Source organism: Hydra vulgaris, chromosome 09 (assembly GCF_038396675.1).
Source record: "Hydra vulgaris chromosome 09, alternate assembly HydraT2T_AEP".
Taxonomy (NCBI): Eukaryota; Metazoa; Cnidaria; class Hydrozoa; order Anthoathecata; family Hydridae; genus Hydra; species Hydra vulgaris.
This window is the reverse complement of record NC_088928.1, coordinates 63532501-63551154: the sequence shown is the minus strand read 5'-3', so window position 1 is coordinate 63551154 and position 18654 is coordinate 63532501. Positions and strand designations below refer to the sequence as shown.

General features: G+C 29.1%; 1 protein-coding gene across 1 annotated transcript in view; it reads left to right on the top strand.

Moving 5' to 3' along the window:
- LOC101241668 (probable ATP-dependent RNA helicase DDX60) overlaps positions 1 to 18654 on the top strand; it is a 71924-nt gene that overhangs the window by 46741 nt on the left and 6529 nt on the right. The window contains 3 exon segments of the mRNA XM_065806312.1: positions 804 to 957; positions 14745 to 14878; positions 17345 to 17527. Coding sequence (XP_065662384.1) covers positions 804 to 957; positions 14745 to 14878; positions 17345 to 17527 — 471 coding nt within the window.

Sequence of the window (18654 nt, the reverse complement as noted above, 5' to 3'; positions counted from 1 at the left end):
GATTTTGTTGCATGTTTGCACATATATATATATATATATATATATATATATATATATATATATATATATATATATATATATATATATATATATATATATATATATATATATATTGCATGTTTGCACATATATATATATACATATATATATATATATATATATATATATATATATATATATATATATATATATATATATATATATACATACATACATACATACAAATTAAATAAAAAAATACAAAATCTAGTTTCTAATCTCAAGCAAAACTATTTCTATTCAAGTTTTTACATTAACGCATTTGACGATTGTAATTATTGTTATTCGTAATTACCTGACTTTGATAAATATCAAAAGTATGCTGTTCTGCCTCCTTTGCGTGTAGTTTTTAGAAAGAATACAATTTCATAGCTAGCATGTTAAGTTATATTGATATCAAAAATGGTTTTTACTTAACGAAATAACGCTGATAACAAATATCTTTAATACTAAAATCAAATATTGCTTAACCCTCAAAAGAAAGGTCTGGAAAAATATAATATTTTTATCAAAATAAAAATTACTATACACAACTTTTTAGAAACACAACAGGCACTCTTTTTGACACAAGGAAAATGAAGGAAATTGTTTTACCAACGTGTGGTATGTTTTTTGCCATATTAGATAACATTGTTCAAAGGGATATGTTAAAACCAGTTGTGCCCATGCGGGTATGCCCCCACTTCCCCTACATTTAATGCATTTATTTATAAAAAATATTTAAAAGTAATTGTTTCTAATTTGAGTACAACTTTAATTTAAAGGGAATCCAAAAGTATAATGAGCGAGTCAAAAAAGTCTACAACATGTATTTAAGTTCTATATCAAATTATATAAATGAAACATTTGGTGAAGATGTTATTCTTCCACTATCACATGTCAAGTTCACCTCCTTATGCAATTCTAGAGTTCCTGAAGGTCTTTTTAGTTTTTGTTTACAATTTTAATTATGTTTTTGTTATATTTTGGGTTGGAATCATATATATATATATATATATATATATATATATATATATATATATATATATATATATATATATATATATATATATATATATATATATATATATATATATAAATATATATTTATATATATATATATATATATATATATATATATATATATATATATATATATATATATTGTAAATTCACCTCCTCAAGGTCGAGAAGGCCACTACAGATGAGGAGGCTACTCATTTGTGGTATAACCCTCTCTCAACTCTATAACTCCAAAACATGAACTTTGGCAAACAAGGTCACTGCGCGGAAAAATGTGTTGAGCACGGTACTACCAGGGACGTGGTCAGGATTGAACTTGGAACCTCTCGCTTATGAAGCGAGCGCTCTACCACTACACCACTACCGTTTATATATATATATATATATATATATATATATATATATATATATATATATATGCAAATTAACAAGACATGATCAAGTTTTGTTTGAAAGTAAATATGTATTTTATAGCCTAGATAATTGATTTTAACAGAAAAGTAGTTATTAACATTTGTGTTGCGTACTATGTGAACATTTTGTGAATGAGTAAAATTTGCTAATGAGATTTGTAATTATTAATATATGAAATTTGCGTTTCATTTTTTTCATTTCATTTATTTCATATCATTTCTATATTTCCTATAGTTGTGCTTCAACTAGGTGAATATTATTTAAGACCATTTTATCAGAATTACTTTTTAATATTTTTTTTTTTTTAGATTGACCTGTGTGGTCAATTTATAGATTGACCTGTGTGGTCAATTTATAGATTGACCTGTGTGGTCAATTTATAGGTTGACCTGTGTTGTCAATTTATAGATTGACCTGTGTGGTCAATTTATAGATTGATCTGTGCAGTCAATTTATAAAAAGTTTAATACAAGTAAAAGTTAACATTTATCTTTCTATAAATATAGTAATTGATTTTTTTATGATTTGTTTATTAACTTTTTGTTTTTTAAAATACAATAAGTAAATAGAAATGATCAATACAATGAAAAATTTTGTCGAAAAAAAATTGAGGACAATTTAGAGCTAAACTTAGGATGAGAGCTAAACTCATAATGGATTTTAAAGCCTTTTTCATTATTATATGTTGAAAAGATAAATGCAAGTTTTAGTTTTGTCGTAAAAAACCAATACTCTTCTTTAATTCCAGTAACTTTAGGGAGACCATAAGGTTCTATCCTTGGTTATGTATTTATTTAATATCTATATTAATGACTCCCAACAGTCTTATATCTAAGGTGACACTTTTTGCAAATTTTTGCTTTTGAGTTTTAATTCCAACAAAAGTTATTTAATTCAAACAATTATCAATATGAAAATATCACAATAATGTTGATGTTGATAAATGGCAACAATCTCTATGAGTCTTCTATTTAATATCTTTATGTCAGATTATCATTTACTAATTTCTCACAGAAACCATATATACAACCCATTGCAAAGTTAATATATGCTAAAATTAATTCTCTAACTGTGCTTGCCATTTCGTTACTCTCAAATTCAAGGATTAAATTTAATGGGTCATTCACTTTGGCACGCTCAGATGGATTGAGCTCAAGCAATATTTCAAGGACATGTTCAAATTGTTTAAAAAAAAAAAGAACAAAAATAAATGTTTTGCATTTTTTTTAAAGTGTTTTTATTTTAATGCAACATTTATATGCAATAAATGGGATGAGTTCATGGTAAGAATTGAACAACTTATTTTTCCACACATTATTGGCTTTACAGAGACTTGGTTCAACAGTACCTCTGAACGCAACATAGAAAATTACACATTGAATTTCATTAATACTGTAAATAATACGTAATAGTTATAATGATCTTATATCTCATGAGATTGACCTCATTTTTAAAAATTTAATGTAAAGATGCTAATATCTCACCCATCTTCAAATAAAGATGTAAACTTGAATTAATAAAATTACCATCCAGTCTTGTTGACTTCAATTGTAAATAAGATCATGGAGAAATTAATAAAAGTATACATAACTGAGCATCTTACTAAACTCAAACTACTTTCTATTCACTAACATTGATTTGGTAATAGTAAATCTTGTGCCACAAACCTCTTCGAGGTTTTATGGCCGTCCTAATCTTACTGGACTTTTCTAAAGCTTTTGACAGAGTTAGCCATGAACCACTAAACAAAAAGCTTAAGGGGTATGGGTTTGATGTAAAATTAAATACTTGGATTTCTGATCTTTTTAAAAGTAGATGACAACGAGTAGTCTTATATGGTGTGTGTTCTGATTGAGCCAAGGTAATAAGTAGGGTACCACAAAGATCAGTTCTTGGTCAACTATTTTTTTTGATTTACATAAATGATATGACAGAAATAGTCAAGGATTTTTATAAGCTTTTGCAGATGATATTTTGAACTGATATGTAATACATATCAGTAATACATATGTAATACATAATAGACTGGTCCAAGCTAAGGTAGATGTCCTTCAATATTGAGAAATGAAAGGTTATAAAATTCTGCAAAAAACCAAGCAAAAATCTCAAAAACTGCTACTTTACTATTAAAGATGATATTGGAGGTGTTTTTAACATTGAAACCACAAAAAACTGTAATTTTAAACAATAAATCATCGGAAATGCAATAAATAAAGCAAATATAGTGCTAGCCATGCTTAAGCGAACATTCAAATCCTGGACAAGGTTTATTTTTGTTATATTGTTTACAAACTTTGTTCGACCTCATTTGTAATACTGCGCATCTGTTTGGAATCCTTTTTAGGAATAAAAAATAAAAGCTGTCTAAAAAGAGCAACTAAACTTGTGCAGTTATTTAAGGGAACATTCAAATCTTGGGCAAGGTTTATTTTTTTTATATTGTTTACAACCTTTGTTCGATCTCATTTGGAATACTGCGCATCTGTTTGGAATTCTTTATAAGAATAAAAAATAAAAGCTGTCTTGAAAAGAGCAACTAAACTGCAGATTTTAGATTAAAAAGCCCATTTAGCCATTCTCAATCTGCAAACTCTAGAACAAGGAAGAGAATGAATTGATTTGATTCTATGTTTTAATATATATAATTTATATATATATATATATATATATATATATATATATATATATATATATATATATATATATATATATATATGTATATATATATATATTGAGTAAATGATCCAGGTAACAAAATAAAAACTATTCAAACAAAGATGAGTAAAATATATTTATTAGATAAATTTTAACAAATATATAATTTTTTTCTCTAACACAGAAGGCCTTTCATATAAAATCTTCAGCTGTGTATGAGATTTACGAAACAATAAAAAACTCTTAATATTGAACTTCCTATTGAAAAAATTTTAAAAAGGAAGTAAGTAAGGTTTATATAAAAAAACTATAGTTCACAATAATATAGCATAACTTGATTCTTCTTGGCAAGGAAATTTTAAAAGTAATTTAAAAATTACTTTTCTGTTTATGTTCATTGTGTCACATCCCTGTTTATGTAGGTTAGCTTCATAAACAAGAAGTAAATTCTCATTTGAGAGATTTTAACATTGAAAATAATTTAAAAAAAGCTTCATTTTTATGGCATTTGAAAACATGCTGATCCAATTTATCTGAACCAATACCTGTTCTGCATGTGTAGATGTGTAGATTAGTTCTTAACCTTAGGTTTTACCATTGTATGTTGTTTTTCCATCACATCCATTACGTGATAGAAAATAAATAATATTTTTTGAATTACATGATATTGAAGTTTTAATGTACCATACTTTACCAGATGATGTGGTAAAATGGTTAACAAACTGAAGAAACATAGCACATAACTTACAATGTTTTGATATGTAACGGGTGATGCGGAAGTTATCAGACAAAATAAAAACGTCAATAACTTATTCATAAATAAAAAAACAAACTACTATTATATTTTTTTTAAATAAAGCATTTATCTTTTAATAAAAGTATATTATTTTTTATATGAAAAAACACCACCATCTGCAATTGATCTCAATTTTGCTCTGACGCCCTTCATATGCGACTGTAAAAAGTTTAAAACAATTTCTTATAGTTTTAGTTTAATGCAATCAATCAAAACTTGCTCTGTTGAAGCTTGCCAATCTCCCTCGTAAACCTTCTGTGCCAAATGTCCCCAAAAATTTTCAATTGGTCGTGCTGAGGCACATTTGGGGGATTGGATTCTTTATCAACGTAATAGACATATTGGTCCATCCAATTTAGAGAATCTTTAGAATAATGAGAATTTGCTAAATCTGGCCAAAATAAATAGTTAAAGTCTCCATGATACTTGTGAAAAAATGGAAGAAGTCGTTTTTCTAAACATTCATTAATATAGATTGATGAATTGATCGCTACAGCCTTGGAAGTGCGAAACAATGGCTCGGACATACCACGGTCAGATATGGTTATCCACATTAATAATTTTTTTTGGAAATTTCTCTTTTCCTATAAAACGAACACTTTTCTCAATTTTGCTCTGACGCCCTTCATATGCGACTGTAAAAAGTTTAAAACAATTTCTTATAGTTTTAGTTTAATGCAATCAATCAAAACTTGCTCTGTTGAAGCTTGCCAATCTCCCTCGTAAACCTTCTGTGCCAAATGTCCCCAAAAATTTTCAATTGGTCGTGCTGAGGCACATTTGGGGGATTGGATTCTTTATCAACGTAATAGACATATTGGTCCATCCAATTTAGAGAATCTTTAGAATAATGAGAATTTGCTAAATCTGGCCAAAATAAATAGTTAAAGTCTCCATGATACTTGTGAAAAAATGGAAGAAGTCGTTTTTCTAAACATTCATTAATATAGATTGATGAATTGATCGCTACAGCCTTGGAAGTGCGAAACAATGGCTCGGACATACCACGGTCAGATATGGCTATCCACATTAATAATTTTTTTTGGAAATTTCTCTTTTCCTATAAAACGAACACTTTCTGGGCATGTCTTTTTGTTGTTTGTGTAGTATCCAGAATTTCCAGGCATGTTGTCCCCTGCAAAACAAAAGTATTTTTCGTCATTGATGACTAGAAGCAATTTTGTGTTATAGAGTTGGTTAACTAGTTTCCTGCTTCCTTTCTTTGCCTTTATTTGTTGTTCTATAGTGTATTTTGGAGTCTTTTCACGTTTTCTATATTTAATATTCATTTTTTTTAACTGACGACCAATTGTCGATTGATTTATACCAAATTTAATACCTATTTTTCTCTGACTGACCCCTTTTCGATTGTTGACAAGTCTCGTTAATTCGGCTTTCTTTTCTCTAGTCCAGGATGTCGGACAATCAGGGTGCTTTCTATCAGAAAACAATTGAACAGTTTCAAGTCTTTTTAGGTTATCATATATTGTATTTCAAGCAAATCCTTCCTTTTCAAAATGATTTATGATTTTTTTTTTCTTTATATTAGGTTTATTTACAAAAAACATTTTTAGTCGCTTTCAAAAAGATTCTCATTCAGCTGCGTTTAACTTCATTTTAAATACTTGTGTTTCAAATAATAAAGTTTATATTTTATAGAACATTTATGCCTACGCATAAAAGCACAAAAACTAATTATTATGCTCAAATAATGAAATTAGGATTTGTCCGATAACTTCCGCATCACCCGTTATTTTAAAATTTTGAATTCATTGTTAATGAAAACTGGTTTCCTATTAAAAGGAAACCAGTTTTCATTAGATGTACTTATGTGTCTTAAAACATTTTTTGGTTGATGTTGTGATAGTACGATAGAAGTGTTTTCAAAAACTGATTTTAATTTATTGTCTAAAACAGACAGTTTCATAATACCTTGTAGAGTAGTTAACAAATTTTCAAAATTGATATTTGCGAAATTTGTAGTAACAAAAAGTATAATTTTGTTATTTTCTCTTTTTTGAGGTGCTGGTCTCTGTAGGCGAGCTTTAAAAATTCTTTTATTACGATTTTTACTGGGTAATTGCATCGATCTAAAAATTTGTTTTAGTTGTTGAAGTCTGATTTCCATTTTTGTTGGATTAGATACAAAACAAATGATCCGTTTAGCTAATGTAAAAGGTATATTTTTCTTTGTATGTTTAGGGTGATGGCTATTGTAATTTAGATAATCAAGAGAGTTTTTAGGTTTACAAAAAATATCTGTTTCAATAATGTTGCTATCTTGTAGAATAACTGTTATGTTTAAAAAGTTTAAAAATTGGTACTGTGTGTAATGAAATTTTAGATTGTTCTAACCTATCAGATTTTGGGAAGCTTTTATTTTATATTCTAAAATTTGCGCCTGCATAAAATCACATTTTCAAAAAATGTATTCTATATTTACAAGAAAAATTTGAAATTGTTACTCATTTGAATTAATAAAAACTTGCTAAACAAAAAATTGGAATTAATTTCTGAATGCAGACATAAAAGTTAGTATTTTTTAAAACATCAAAAATAAATGACCAACAACATAATTAATTATGTAATAACTGTAGCAATTAACTGTAGCGAAAAGATTATTGTTAAAGCTACTGGAAGCGAATGAGTTTACTTTTAAAAGTTTAAAAGTTTAACTAACAGCATTTATTTGCAAAACTTTTTATTGGGTTCAAATATTCTGGAAATTTATATTTGATCATGCGAGAATATATTTATTGAAATTTACTCTGTAAAACATGAATTTTTTATTTTATTTTTAAAATTGGACAATTATTTAGTGGTGCTACGACTGTTAAATAAATCGACTGTCAACTAAATTGACTATTTTTTTTAAATTGACTATTACATTTTTGAAATCAACTAAGTCAACTATAAGTCGATTTAATTGAAGTATGGGAACAATTTATTTTCTTGAAATAAATTTTAATAAAAATAGTAAAGTAATTTGTATTCGCTTTCTATTTTTTTATGTCAAACCATTTAAATACCCTTCTCTCCTTCATTATTTTTTAAATGGACAGCCAGACAATTTATTCTCAGAAACAAATGATATAGGGACCGCCTTAAATACTTGCTATATATCAAAAAAGTCATTACAATCATATTTACAATGTATTTGTATAGATGAATGACATTTGGATTTGGCGCTTCACAACTTAATATTGCCCCAAGCAAGCTTGCAGTGACTCTGTGTAAAAGTATTTATGAACATCATAACCATTGAGTAAAAAAAAATGAATAAAATACATAATCAAAGTTTAATTAGGTATAAACAATGCTAACATGCTATGAATTAGTTAAAACTTTAAGAGAGTAAACAAAAAATGAGGTAATAGTTATAGTTATATGTACTATTTTTATTAAATGAACAATCAAAAACTAAAGATTGAAAAGAAAAAATTGAAGTGAAAAGATATAAAAATTTTAAATATTTTATTTGACTGAATCGACTTTAATCAATTGGTAGGAAATCCATAGTTGAAATTTATTAAAATTAGTAGGAAATCCAATAGTCATGTAGTAGGAAGTTCATAGTCCATTAAATTGACTCTTCGATTTTTCTAAGTCAACTAATTTTGACATTTGACTAGTCATATTTATTGCGATAACAATTGGCTGAAAAATTGAGTATTATCTGTATTGAAGTTTACTAGCCACTGTGAGCCCCATACTGTAGCAGAAGTGCGATCCTTTTCAAGCTCAAATGCCCCCTACAAGCAATCAAAGAGTGTCAATCACGATAAGAATAAATGGTAGTATCATCAGAAAACAATGCCAACTTAGATGTGAGAATATCTGGAAGATTGTTAATGTAAATTCAAATGAGTATAGGGCCAAGGATAGAACCTTGAGGAACTACTGAAGTTACAGAATAAGAAGAAGAATGCTGTCCATCGAGGACAACTTCTATACTATGATTGGAAAGGATTCAATAATCTGAAAGATGTTGCCAGATACACCATAAGAAGAAAGCTTATTGAGAAGACCAGCATGCCAAACTTTATCGAAAGCTTTTGAAATGTCAAGAGTGATGGCCTTAACCTCTCCACCTTTATCTAATGGGCGATAAACCCTATCAGTTATTACTGTTAGGAAATCAGCTGTTTAACAAGAAGATAGAAATCCATATTGATAGACAGAATTTAAGTTATTTGATTGAAGATAAGAAATTAAGTGTTTGTTAATTAAAGATTCAAAAACCTTGCTTATGATAGGAAGAAGACTAAAGGGATGGTAGTTAGACGAATCAGATCGCTCTCCAGAATATTTGATAGATAGGGATAACAGATGCCACTTTCCAGCAGGCTGGAAGCCAAGACTCTGATAAGCACTTGTTGAATAATTTTGAGAGTATAGACGATAGCTATGGGGAACACTTCTGCAAGACAATAACATGTATGTTGTCCGGGCCACAAGCTGTAGAAGAGTCTAGGCAGGAAATCACTTAAGATACAGAAGCTGGAGAGATACGAATGTCAAGCAATGGATAAACCTGTTTGTTGGCAATATCAGGTAGAATGCAGCTAGTGGAATCAAGAGATGATATTGATGAAAAGTTTTTAGAAAACAATTCAGCTTTGTCTTTAGGTGAGGTGACAAAGTCTAAACCATACAAGAGAGGTTGAATTAAAGATTTTCCCTTATTATTAATATTATTAAAGATTCTCCAGAAGTCGCAAGAGCCTAATTTTTGAGATGAGATACGAGATTTAATGACCTGAAATTAGCGGGATTTGAAGTTTGACAAAACCTTTTTACAATGGTTTCTAGCAGTAATAAACAGATGCCTGTTTTCTGGAGAATTGTTTTGCTGATAGATATGGAAGTAACGGTTTTGATTGGCAATCGCAGCAGCACAGTGTGAGGAAAACCACGGAGGAGAGTGAGGAATTGTCAAGTGGGAACAAAAGATTCCACATCAGTCTGAATCCACGAAGTTATGTAAGAAGCACATTGGTTGACAGGTAGACAAAAGATTTCTACCCAAGGGCCATCATGATGAAAATCACGAAAAGAGTCCCAGTCAGCTTTAAGGTAGTTGTAAGAGATACGATAATAGGGGGATTCAGGTGACGAAGAAGAATGAGATATTAGTTTTAGAGAGATCAAACTAGGATCAGAAGCACTTTAGGGTGAATGGAGAAACTTAGCACTGACTAGGATCAGAAACAAGACATAAGTAGAGCTTATGACACTAGAGCCAAGCCATTCAGAGTGGTGAGCATTAAAGAAACCAACAACAACTATATTAGCTGATGTATAAAGAGAGTGGGCTTGGTCAATATGATCAGAAATAACATCAAAAAGAGTGCAGTCTTGAGATGAAGGAGAGCGATATAGAACAAATAGAAAGGCAATAGAGTGAAGTGGTGCTAAACGAAAGCACATGAAAGAATAGTCTGTGGATTCAAACCTAGTTTCATGACCAATAGGTGAATTCTTACGAATGTAAATGCCCAGGCCAAGCATGTGACTATTGGAGTCTTTACGAATTAGAGAAAGATAACCATCAACACTAAGATCACAAGATGAGACAGCTGAACTCAAATTAGTCTCACAAAGAGCAAGTAGGTCTGGTGAACTTTGCAAGAGATAAGACTTAGCAGTAGAAAAGTTACTTCGAAGACCACGAATATTAGTGAATGATAGGTTTAGAGAACTTAGTGACGATGATGGTTTTTTGTGTTTTACAGTTTTTGGTACTTTATTCATTTTTAAATTTGTTGAAGAACTTGACTTAAAGCATAGATAGTACTCAGAACACTGTTTAATAGCCCAAGGAATTGCTTCCCTACTATTAATAAACCTTAAGCCGTAACAAAGAGCTCCAAATGTGGCCTCCGCAATGCACACCAAAAGTACAAACAGGGACACCATTTATGCGCAACATGGCACTATTAATACTTTGATATTTTTCTGCTGCTGATGGAATCAGCCTCTCTGAGAGCTACCACAGAGTTCGGGAAACCTGACTACCAGCCAGCCTCAGAACCATTAAACTGAGTTTTAGAGCTGTACCCTCATCAGGAGATAATAGAATGAGTTGCCTAATCATAAAAACAGAGACTCAAGCAAAACCCATGCATTGAGTTAAAAAGAACCAGCATTCAACATCCTTAACTGGAAGCAATGTATTAAAAATACATCTGCGCCAGTTTAATAGATGAAGGAAGGGTGCGAGGCTGGTTAACATATAGAATCTGTTTATCCCTTAAATCTTTGCCTAGGAGGCCTTCTACAAGACAGTAGCCGGATGCATTAATGCGGTATGTATATTAATGCGGTAGTGGTGTAGTGGTAAAGCACTCACTTCATAAGCGAGAAGTTCTGAGTTCGATCCCCACCATGTCTCTGGTAGTACCGCGCTCGTTTCTCTGAACAATGGCCTTAATTGTCAAGGTTTGTGTTTCGGAGTTATAGAGTTGAGAGAGGGTTATAACCACTATTAAGTAGCCTCCTCATTTGTAGTGGCCTTCTTGGCCTTGAGGAAATGAATAACAAAAAAACAAAAAACAAAAATTTAACATCTGCCCAAGATGAGTATTTTTATCGAGACACCATCTCTAGCCTTTACTCAACCAAGAGCCCCAAGGCAGGGGGTATTTTAAGTTGGAGTTGGCATCTCCTAGCCTTTGTTTAAAAAGGTGTATCCTACAAGGCAGCAGGACATAAAGCAGATTGTACTGGGTTACATGTTACCAGTAGCAGGATAACCTGAATTGACATTATCTATTGACAAAACAATTTTCCAGAAACAGATGTCTGTTTTCTATTGCTAAAAACCATTGCAAAAAGATCTTTTCAAATGCTAAAACCTGGTGTTTTATGTCAAAAACTAGGCTCCAGAGACTTCTGGAGAATCATTAACAGAGTCTATAATAAGGCAAATCTGTTTTTTTTTTATTTCTTTCATGGTTCAGATTTTATTACCTCACCTAAAGACAAAACTAACTTGTTTGTTAAGAACTTTTCATAAATTTCTACTTTTGATTTCACTTATCTCATCCTACATGATATAGCCAACTAACAGGTTGATCTATTGATTGACATTCGAATCACTCTAGCTTCTGTATCTAAAGTGGTTTCCTTCTTAGACTCTTCTACAGCTTATGGTTCAGATAACATACCTGTTATAGTTTTGCAGAAGTTTTTTTTGGAGATGTCGTCTATATTTTCAAAATTATTTAACAAGTCTTTATTGAAGTCTTGTTTTCTATTCTGCTGGAAAGTGACATCTTTTATTCCAATTTTCTAAAATTATGGATAACAATCTGACTCGTCTAACTACTGTTCCATTAGTCTTCTTCCTATCATAAGCAAGGTTTTTGAGTCTTTAATTAACAAGCACTTAATCTCTCATCTTAAATCTAATAACTTACTTTCTGATCATCAGTATGAACTTTAATCTTCTCATTCGACTGCTTTGTTAACAGTAATTAATGATAGGTTTTATTGTGCACTAGGTAGATATAAAGAGGTTCAGACCATCGCCCTCAACATTTCTAAAGACTTTGATAAAGTTTGGCATTCTGGTCTTCTCCATAACCCCTTTTTTACAGTTTATCAGGCAACATCTTTAAGATTTTTGAATCCTTTCTTGCCAATCTTAGTATAAAAGTTGTCCTCAATGAACATCACTCTTTTTAATTTTCTGTAATTTAACGGGTTTCTCAAAGTTTTATCCTTAGCCCTTTACTTTTTTATATTTATGTTATCCAGAAATTTTTACTTCTAAAGTGGCTTTGTTTGTTGATGGTACTACCATTTATTTTTGTGTTGTTGAAGAAGTCAAAATTCTCTTATTGCTTGGAGGGGGCATTTGAGCTTGAAAAGGATTTCACTTCTGCTACAGCATGGGACTTATAGTGTGTGGTGAACTTTAACTTAGATAAAACTCATTTTTTTTCAGCTAATCGTTATCACAACAATCTGTATCATCCTGTATTTATGAACAGTAATGTACTTGATGAGTAATCTACTCTTCGTTTTCTAGGGTTATTTCTTACTTTTGACCTTTCTTGGGAATCATATATCAAATCTATTGTAAAGTAGCATCTGCTAAGGTTGCATCTCTTTGTTGTGCTAGCCACTTTTTTACTCTTGATTTTTTTATCTCTATAACTCTCAAATCAGTCCTTGTATTGAATGGTGTTGCCATATCTGGAGCGGATATTTGAATGGTGCCCTTTCTTTTATAGATAAAGTGCAAAATGCATTGTCAAACTTTAATCATTATTTGGGTCAAATCATTTCAACCAATTTGAAAAAAACTTTGAGGGTCACCATCTCTGATTTTCCTGATTTTTACATATTGTTATGTGCATCATGTAGACTTCCAAGTACAATGGTTCAGAAATTATAGCCTTAGAAACATGACACATAGGCCCTTCTCGATTAACAAATGGTCAAAACAGACTACTTTAGAGCTGCATAACTTTTTTCTCACTTTCAACAAGTGTCTCATTTTCTCTATAACTTTTTTCTGGATAGTTCTCTCTTTAAAAAAGTGGTTTTTATTAACTTGTGTTAAATTAGAGAAAAATTATGACCTCCTCAACTTTGGGAAAAATCCTAAAATTGCTAAAATATGTCAAAATGAAACTAACTGTAGCATTATTCTATTTATCCACAAGTTTATACAGATAAGTTTTCTGACTAGCTACTACTGTCTGCAATAAATGGGCAAAATATAGGCACCTTGTCGCAGTTTAGAACTCAAATATATCTAAAAGCAAAATGTCCACTTTAAGATGCTTGTAAATTTTTCTAATACTTTGTTTTGATCTAAGATTAACAGCATATAAGACCATTAGACCCAACTATCTGAAAATGCAAACATTATAAACTTGTCAAATCCACACCAAAAATGCCAGCATTTTTAAATAAACCTGTTTTTCAATTATCAAAGGTTGAATGGTGTTACTAGAAACCAGTGCCCCTCTAATCTGCCAACTAGCCTATGTGAAAACTATCCAGAAAATAGTTCTAGAAAAAATAAGTTACTTGTTGAAAGTGAGAAAAAAGTTATGCAACTCTAAAGTAGTCTGTTTTGACCATTTCTAAATCGAGAGGGGCCTATGTGTCATGTTTCTAAGGCTATAATTTCTGAACCGTTGTACTTGGAAGTCTACATGAAGCACATAACAGTATATAAAAATCAGGAAAATCAGAGATGGTGACCCTCAAAATTTTTTTCAAATTGGTTGAAATATAATGATTTGACCCTATAACATCATGTTGCTTCTTTTTATCTTTTCTGTAAATACTATAATGGGTGCTGCTCAAAAGAACTAGGGTTTCTTGTGTCATCTTCTGAAATTCATTCTCGTTATACCTGTCATTTAATTAAGTCTCATCTTTTTACTGTGGCTGTTCCCAAGTGTTCTCAAAAAATTCAAATTTGTCAATTTTTTTCCTCAAATATCAGGTCTTAGGAACTCACTCCCTTTGTCTTGTTTTCCTGATTCATATAATTTGCATTCTTTTAAGTCATCAGTTAATCTTGCTTTATAAACTTCATCTTTTCTCTTCCAGTAACTTTCTTCTCTAATAATGGTTGCCTGCAGCCTTGTAAGAAGTGATGATGTTTTTAAAAAAAAAAAAATTCTTTTAAACTTTTTAAAATAACTCTATATATGTTTTAAAGTTTCTGTTAGAACAATATTTTTGATAGAAGTATTAGAAATAGAGTTCTTTAAACCAATAAAAATAAAAATTAGGTTAAATTGAAAAAATAAAAGTTTAATGTTTTTGTTTGTTTATTATTTTAATAATTTTTTTTAAATGGAAATTATAGAAAATACAATTGAATCAATGATTTGGAAATCATCTTTCAACAATAAATGTTGCTCAAATTTTGTTGGGACATCAAGTCATTCTGATGCAAATGTGTACACTCCATATGATCGCATATCTAAAGTACGAAATCAGGTAACTCTTTTTTCTACTAATTATATAATTACTTTAAAATATTTATTTAAAATATGAAACTTTGATGTAACTTATTGCACAATTTAATAAAGTTCTAAACAAAAATTTTTTATTTACAAATTAATTTATTTAAAAACTTTGGCATATATATAATTCTGGCACATATAAAATTCGCTGAATGGTCACACACAAGCAGTGAATGCCTAAGGGAAGAATTTAAGCCAAATGAGTGGTTAAAAAATTATTCTGGGTCATATAACAATAATACAAGTCGCGAAATAAAAACAATGTACGAAGCAGGAAAAAATATCGTTCAGAAGTAAAGTCTTCTCCACAGTCCGAATTAAAGGTAACTTTGAGACAATATCAAAATCAAAATTCCGAAAAAACAAAGTTTTCTCTACAGTTCGAATTAAACGCGATTTTGAGGCCATAACAAAACAACAACGAAAAGACGTCCATCACAAAACATGTCAAAAGCCGCTAGTCAAAAAGAATCGCTCTTATATATATATATATATATATATATATATATATATATATATATATACATATATACATATACATACACAAACACATACATACATATATATATATATATACATACGAACATACAAACATACATACATACATACATACATACATACATACATACATACATACATACATACATACATACATACATACATACATAAAAGAACAAATAGCATACAAGCGATGTAAACAGGCTGTATATGCATAAAGGTGTATAGGTGTAATGTGTCATTTAATAGAGTCTTGTGCTGTTAGTAACCAGCGTAAAAGAATTATCTCTTAACTACACCAAGCCACCCCAGTCATACTCCAGAAAACCATGATGGATTAAACACCTATGCACGGATTTATAACTGACTTATGACTAAAAAACTAGCCCATGCGTCTTCCAGAGACAAACAACTTCTTGACTGTGAAACGTGATTTGGAAAATAGTCGTGCTCGATGACCATAACACTAACCCTTACAGGCTAGGCCCAATGTTATTTAAAAACTTTGGCATATATATAATTCGAGCACATATAAAATTCGCCGAATGGTCACACACAAGCAGTGAACACCAAGGGAAGAAATGAAGTACATTAGAACAAAGGAGAATTGTTTTTCGAACAAAGCATATTTTGACAGTTGTCAAGACATAATAAATAATTAATAAAATTCTAAACAAAGATTTTTTATTTACAAATTAATTTTTTATTATCTTTCTAATAACAGTAGATGTCTGTCTAATAACAGTAGATATCAGTTTTTAACAGCTTTTCACTGTTTTACATATATTTATTATATGAATTTAAAATATGTTTATTTTTTTGCATTTGGAATTTTTTTGCAGTAAATAGTTCGATTCGTCCACTTTTCTATTTAAGAAAATATTATGTTAACTGTTTGTTTTTTTGCTTTGTTGTCTACACTTTTTTTATACCTAATTCTATTACCTCATGTAATAGAATTATCTATAAATATTGAAAATTTGTACTAAGGATTTTACCTGTTAATTATATCTAAGTCATTGGTAAGTCTCTATAGTTCGAGTGTAAAGAGATATGTCATATCATAAAACCTTTATGATATGATTATATATTCACATATATACACATATAAATGTATAAATATATATTTATATATATATATATATATATATATATATATATATATATATATATATATATATATATATGTATACACATTTATATATATATATTTATATATAATATATATATGTACAAGAGTACCTTGATGGCATATATATATATATATATATATATATATATATATATATATATATATATATATATATATATATATATATATATATATATATATATATATATGTATATATGTATATATTATAAATACTGAAATGAAAAATGTGTCTAACTTTAATTTTAGGTCTTTATTAACCACAATTATTTTAACTTTCTAATATTTTGATTATTTTGTGGATATTGAGAGATCTACATTTTTTATAGATTGATAACTATTTTGAACTATTTAGCTTTCCTCAATGCTTAAGTTTTTATACTCTTTTCCAAATTAAATTTATCAAAAGTAATAAAATATCAAAGTAAGTTTAAAGACTTTACAATTTTTTCTTTTTACTTTTATTTAACAGATATTTAACAAAGTGTTGACTTAATAATTCTTTATATTTACCTTTATTAAACAGATATTTTGTTTGATAGCACCTGTTATTAGAATTTTTATTTATTAAATTATATTTGAAGTTTGTTTTATGGTGTCCTTGTTCAAAATTACCAAGAGTAATATTAAAATTTACCGAAGTAATTACTTGAGTTAAAAATAATGCAATTGTTTCAATAATTTTATAGATTTTTTTTTTGCGCAATTTATTAACTATATCACTGCAATTATTATGAAATTATTAGTCAATTAATAATTTCTTTATTTTATTTTTTTTTCAATACCTTTAAGGTTTACACAGATGTACATGAAATTCCATTAATGAAAAATGGTTTCGAAAACAAGAATTACAAGCTTAACAGCTATGCATTAGACTTCTATAAGCATGGTAACGTTAAAGCAATTCGTGAGGAAAATGGTTTAAAATGTGGAGAAGAGTTTGGTAAAATTAAAGATTTTATGTTAACTTTAAAGGTATTATTATTTTTGCTGGTATTTAAAAGTGTATCACATCTATAAAACTATTTGTTTTGGTAGCTAATGAGTGGAGTAAATATGGTAGCTGACAGGAGGGGAGTAGAAAGTTAAAAAATTTATAAAACATTTGTTTTGCTGCATGCATATATAAAATTTCATTAATATTTATTCATTCTGCCTCTTAGCCAGAAGTAAATTTTATACAGCATTTATACCATATTGATAATTTACATCAACGTTGTCTATTTTGTCCCTTTTCAACTCTCCCACTCTGTCTTCCTCTAAGCACCCTTCTCTTGGTTCCGTATTGGCCCACCGCAATCGTGCTGTTGCAAAATTTTTATCTTTATTTCATGTTAAAGGATAATGAATATAAAACACTTTTCAACTAACAAAACATTTTTCCAATTATGCAATCTATTACAAATTTAAGTATTTTTATTATTATTAAATTTTTATAATATTTTCTTTGTAGATTTATTGATAAAAATGGCTTTTTCTGATTTATTGATGAAAGTAGAATTTCTATGCTATTGTTGTCAAGCTAATGTCAAATAAGACATAAAAGATTGAGAATTCCATTGCAAAATGGGAATTACAGTTTGAAAACAAAGTAAAAAGAAAAATTTTATAAAATATAACTGTTTTTCTTTTTAAAATAAATTTTAAAATTAAAACTTTCTTATGCAGGACAATTGTGATAATAACTTTCTTATGCAGGATAATTGTGATAATAACTTTCTTATGCAGGATAATTGTGATAATAACTTTCTTATGCAAGATAATTGTGATAATAACTTTTTTTGATAAAAATAGTTTTTTAATTTTATTAAAATAGCAGTTAAATAAAATATGAGTCAATGACCAAGGATCAATTAATCTATCTAAAAAACTTGTTAGAATCATTGTTTGATTTTGTTGATAAAGCAATTGTATTGCAAAACCAAACAAAACATCATTTAGCAACACAAGGCTCTAGTATAACATAACACCTAGTTATACAAACTGTATCACAAAAAAAAAATGGTTGCTTTATCTTTATGTGTCCTAGATCATCATATCTAACTTGGTCATGGATTAATGATTGATTGGGAAACCTTAAAATTCAATAAACTAAACATTAA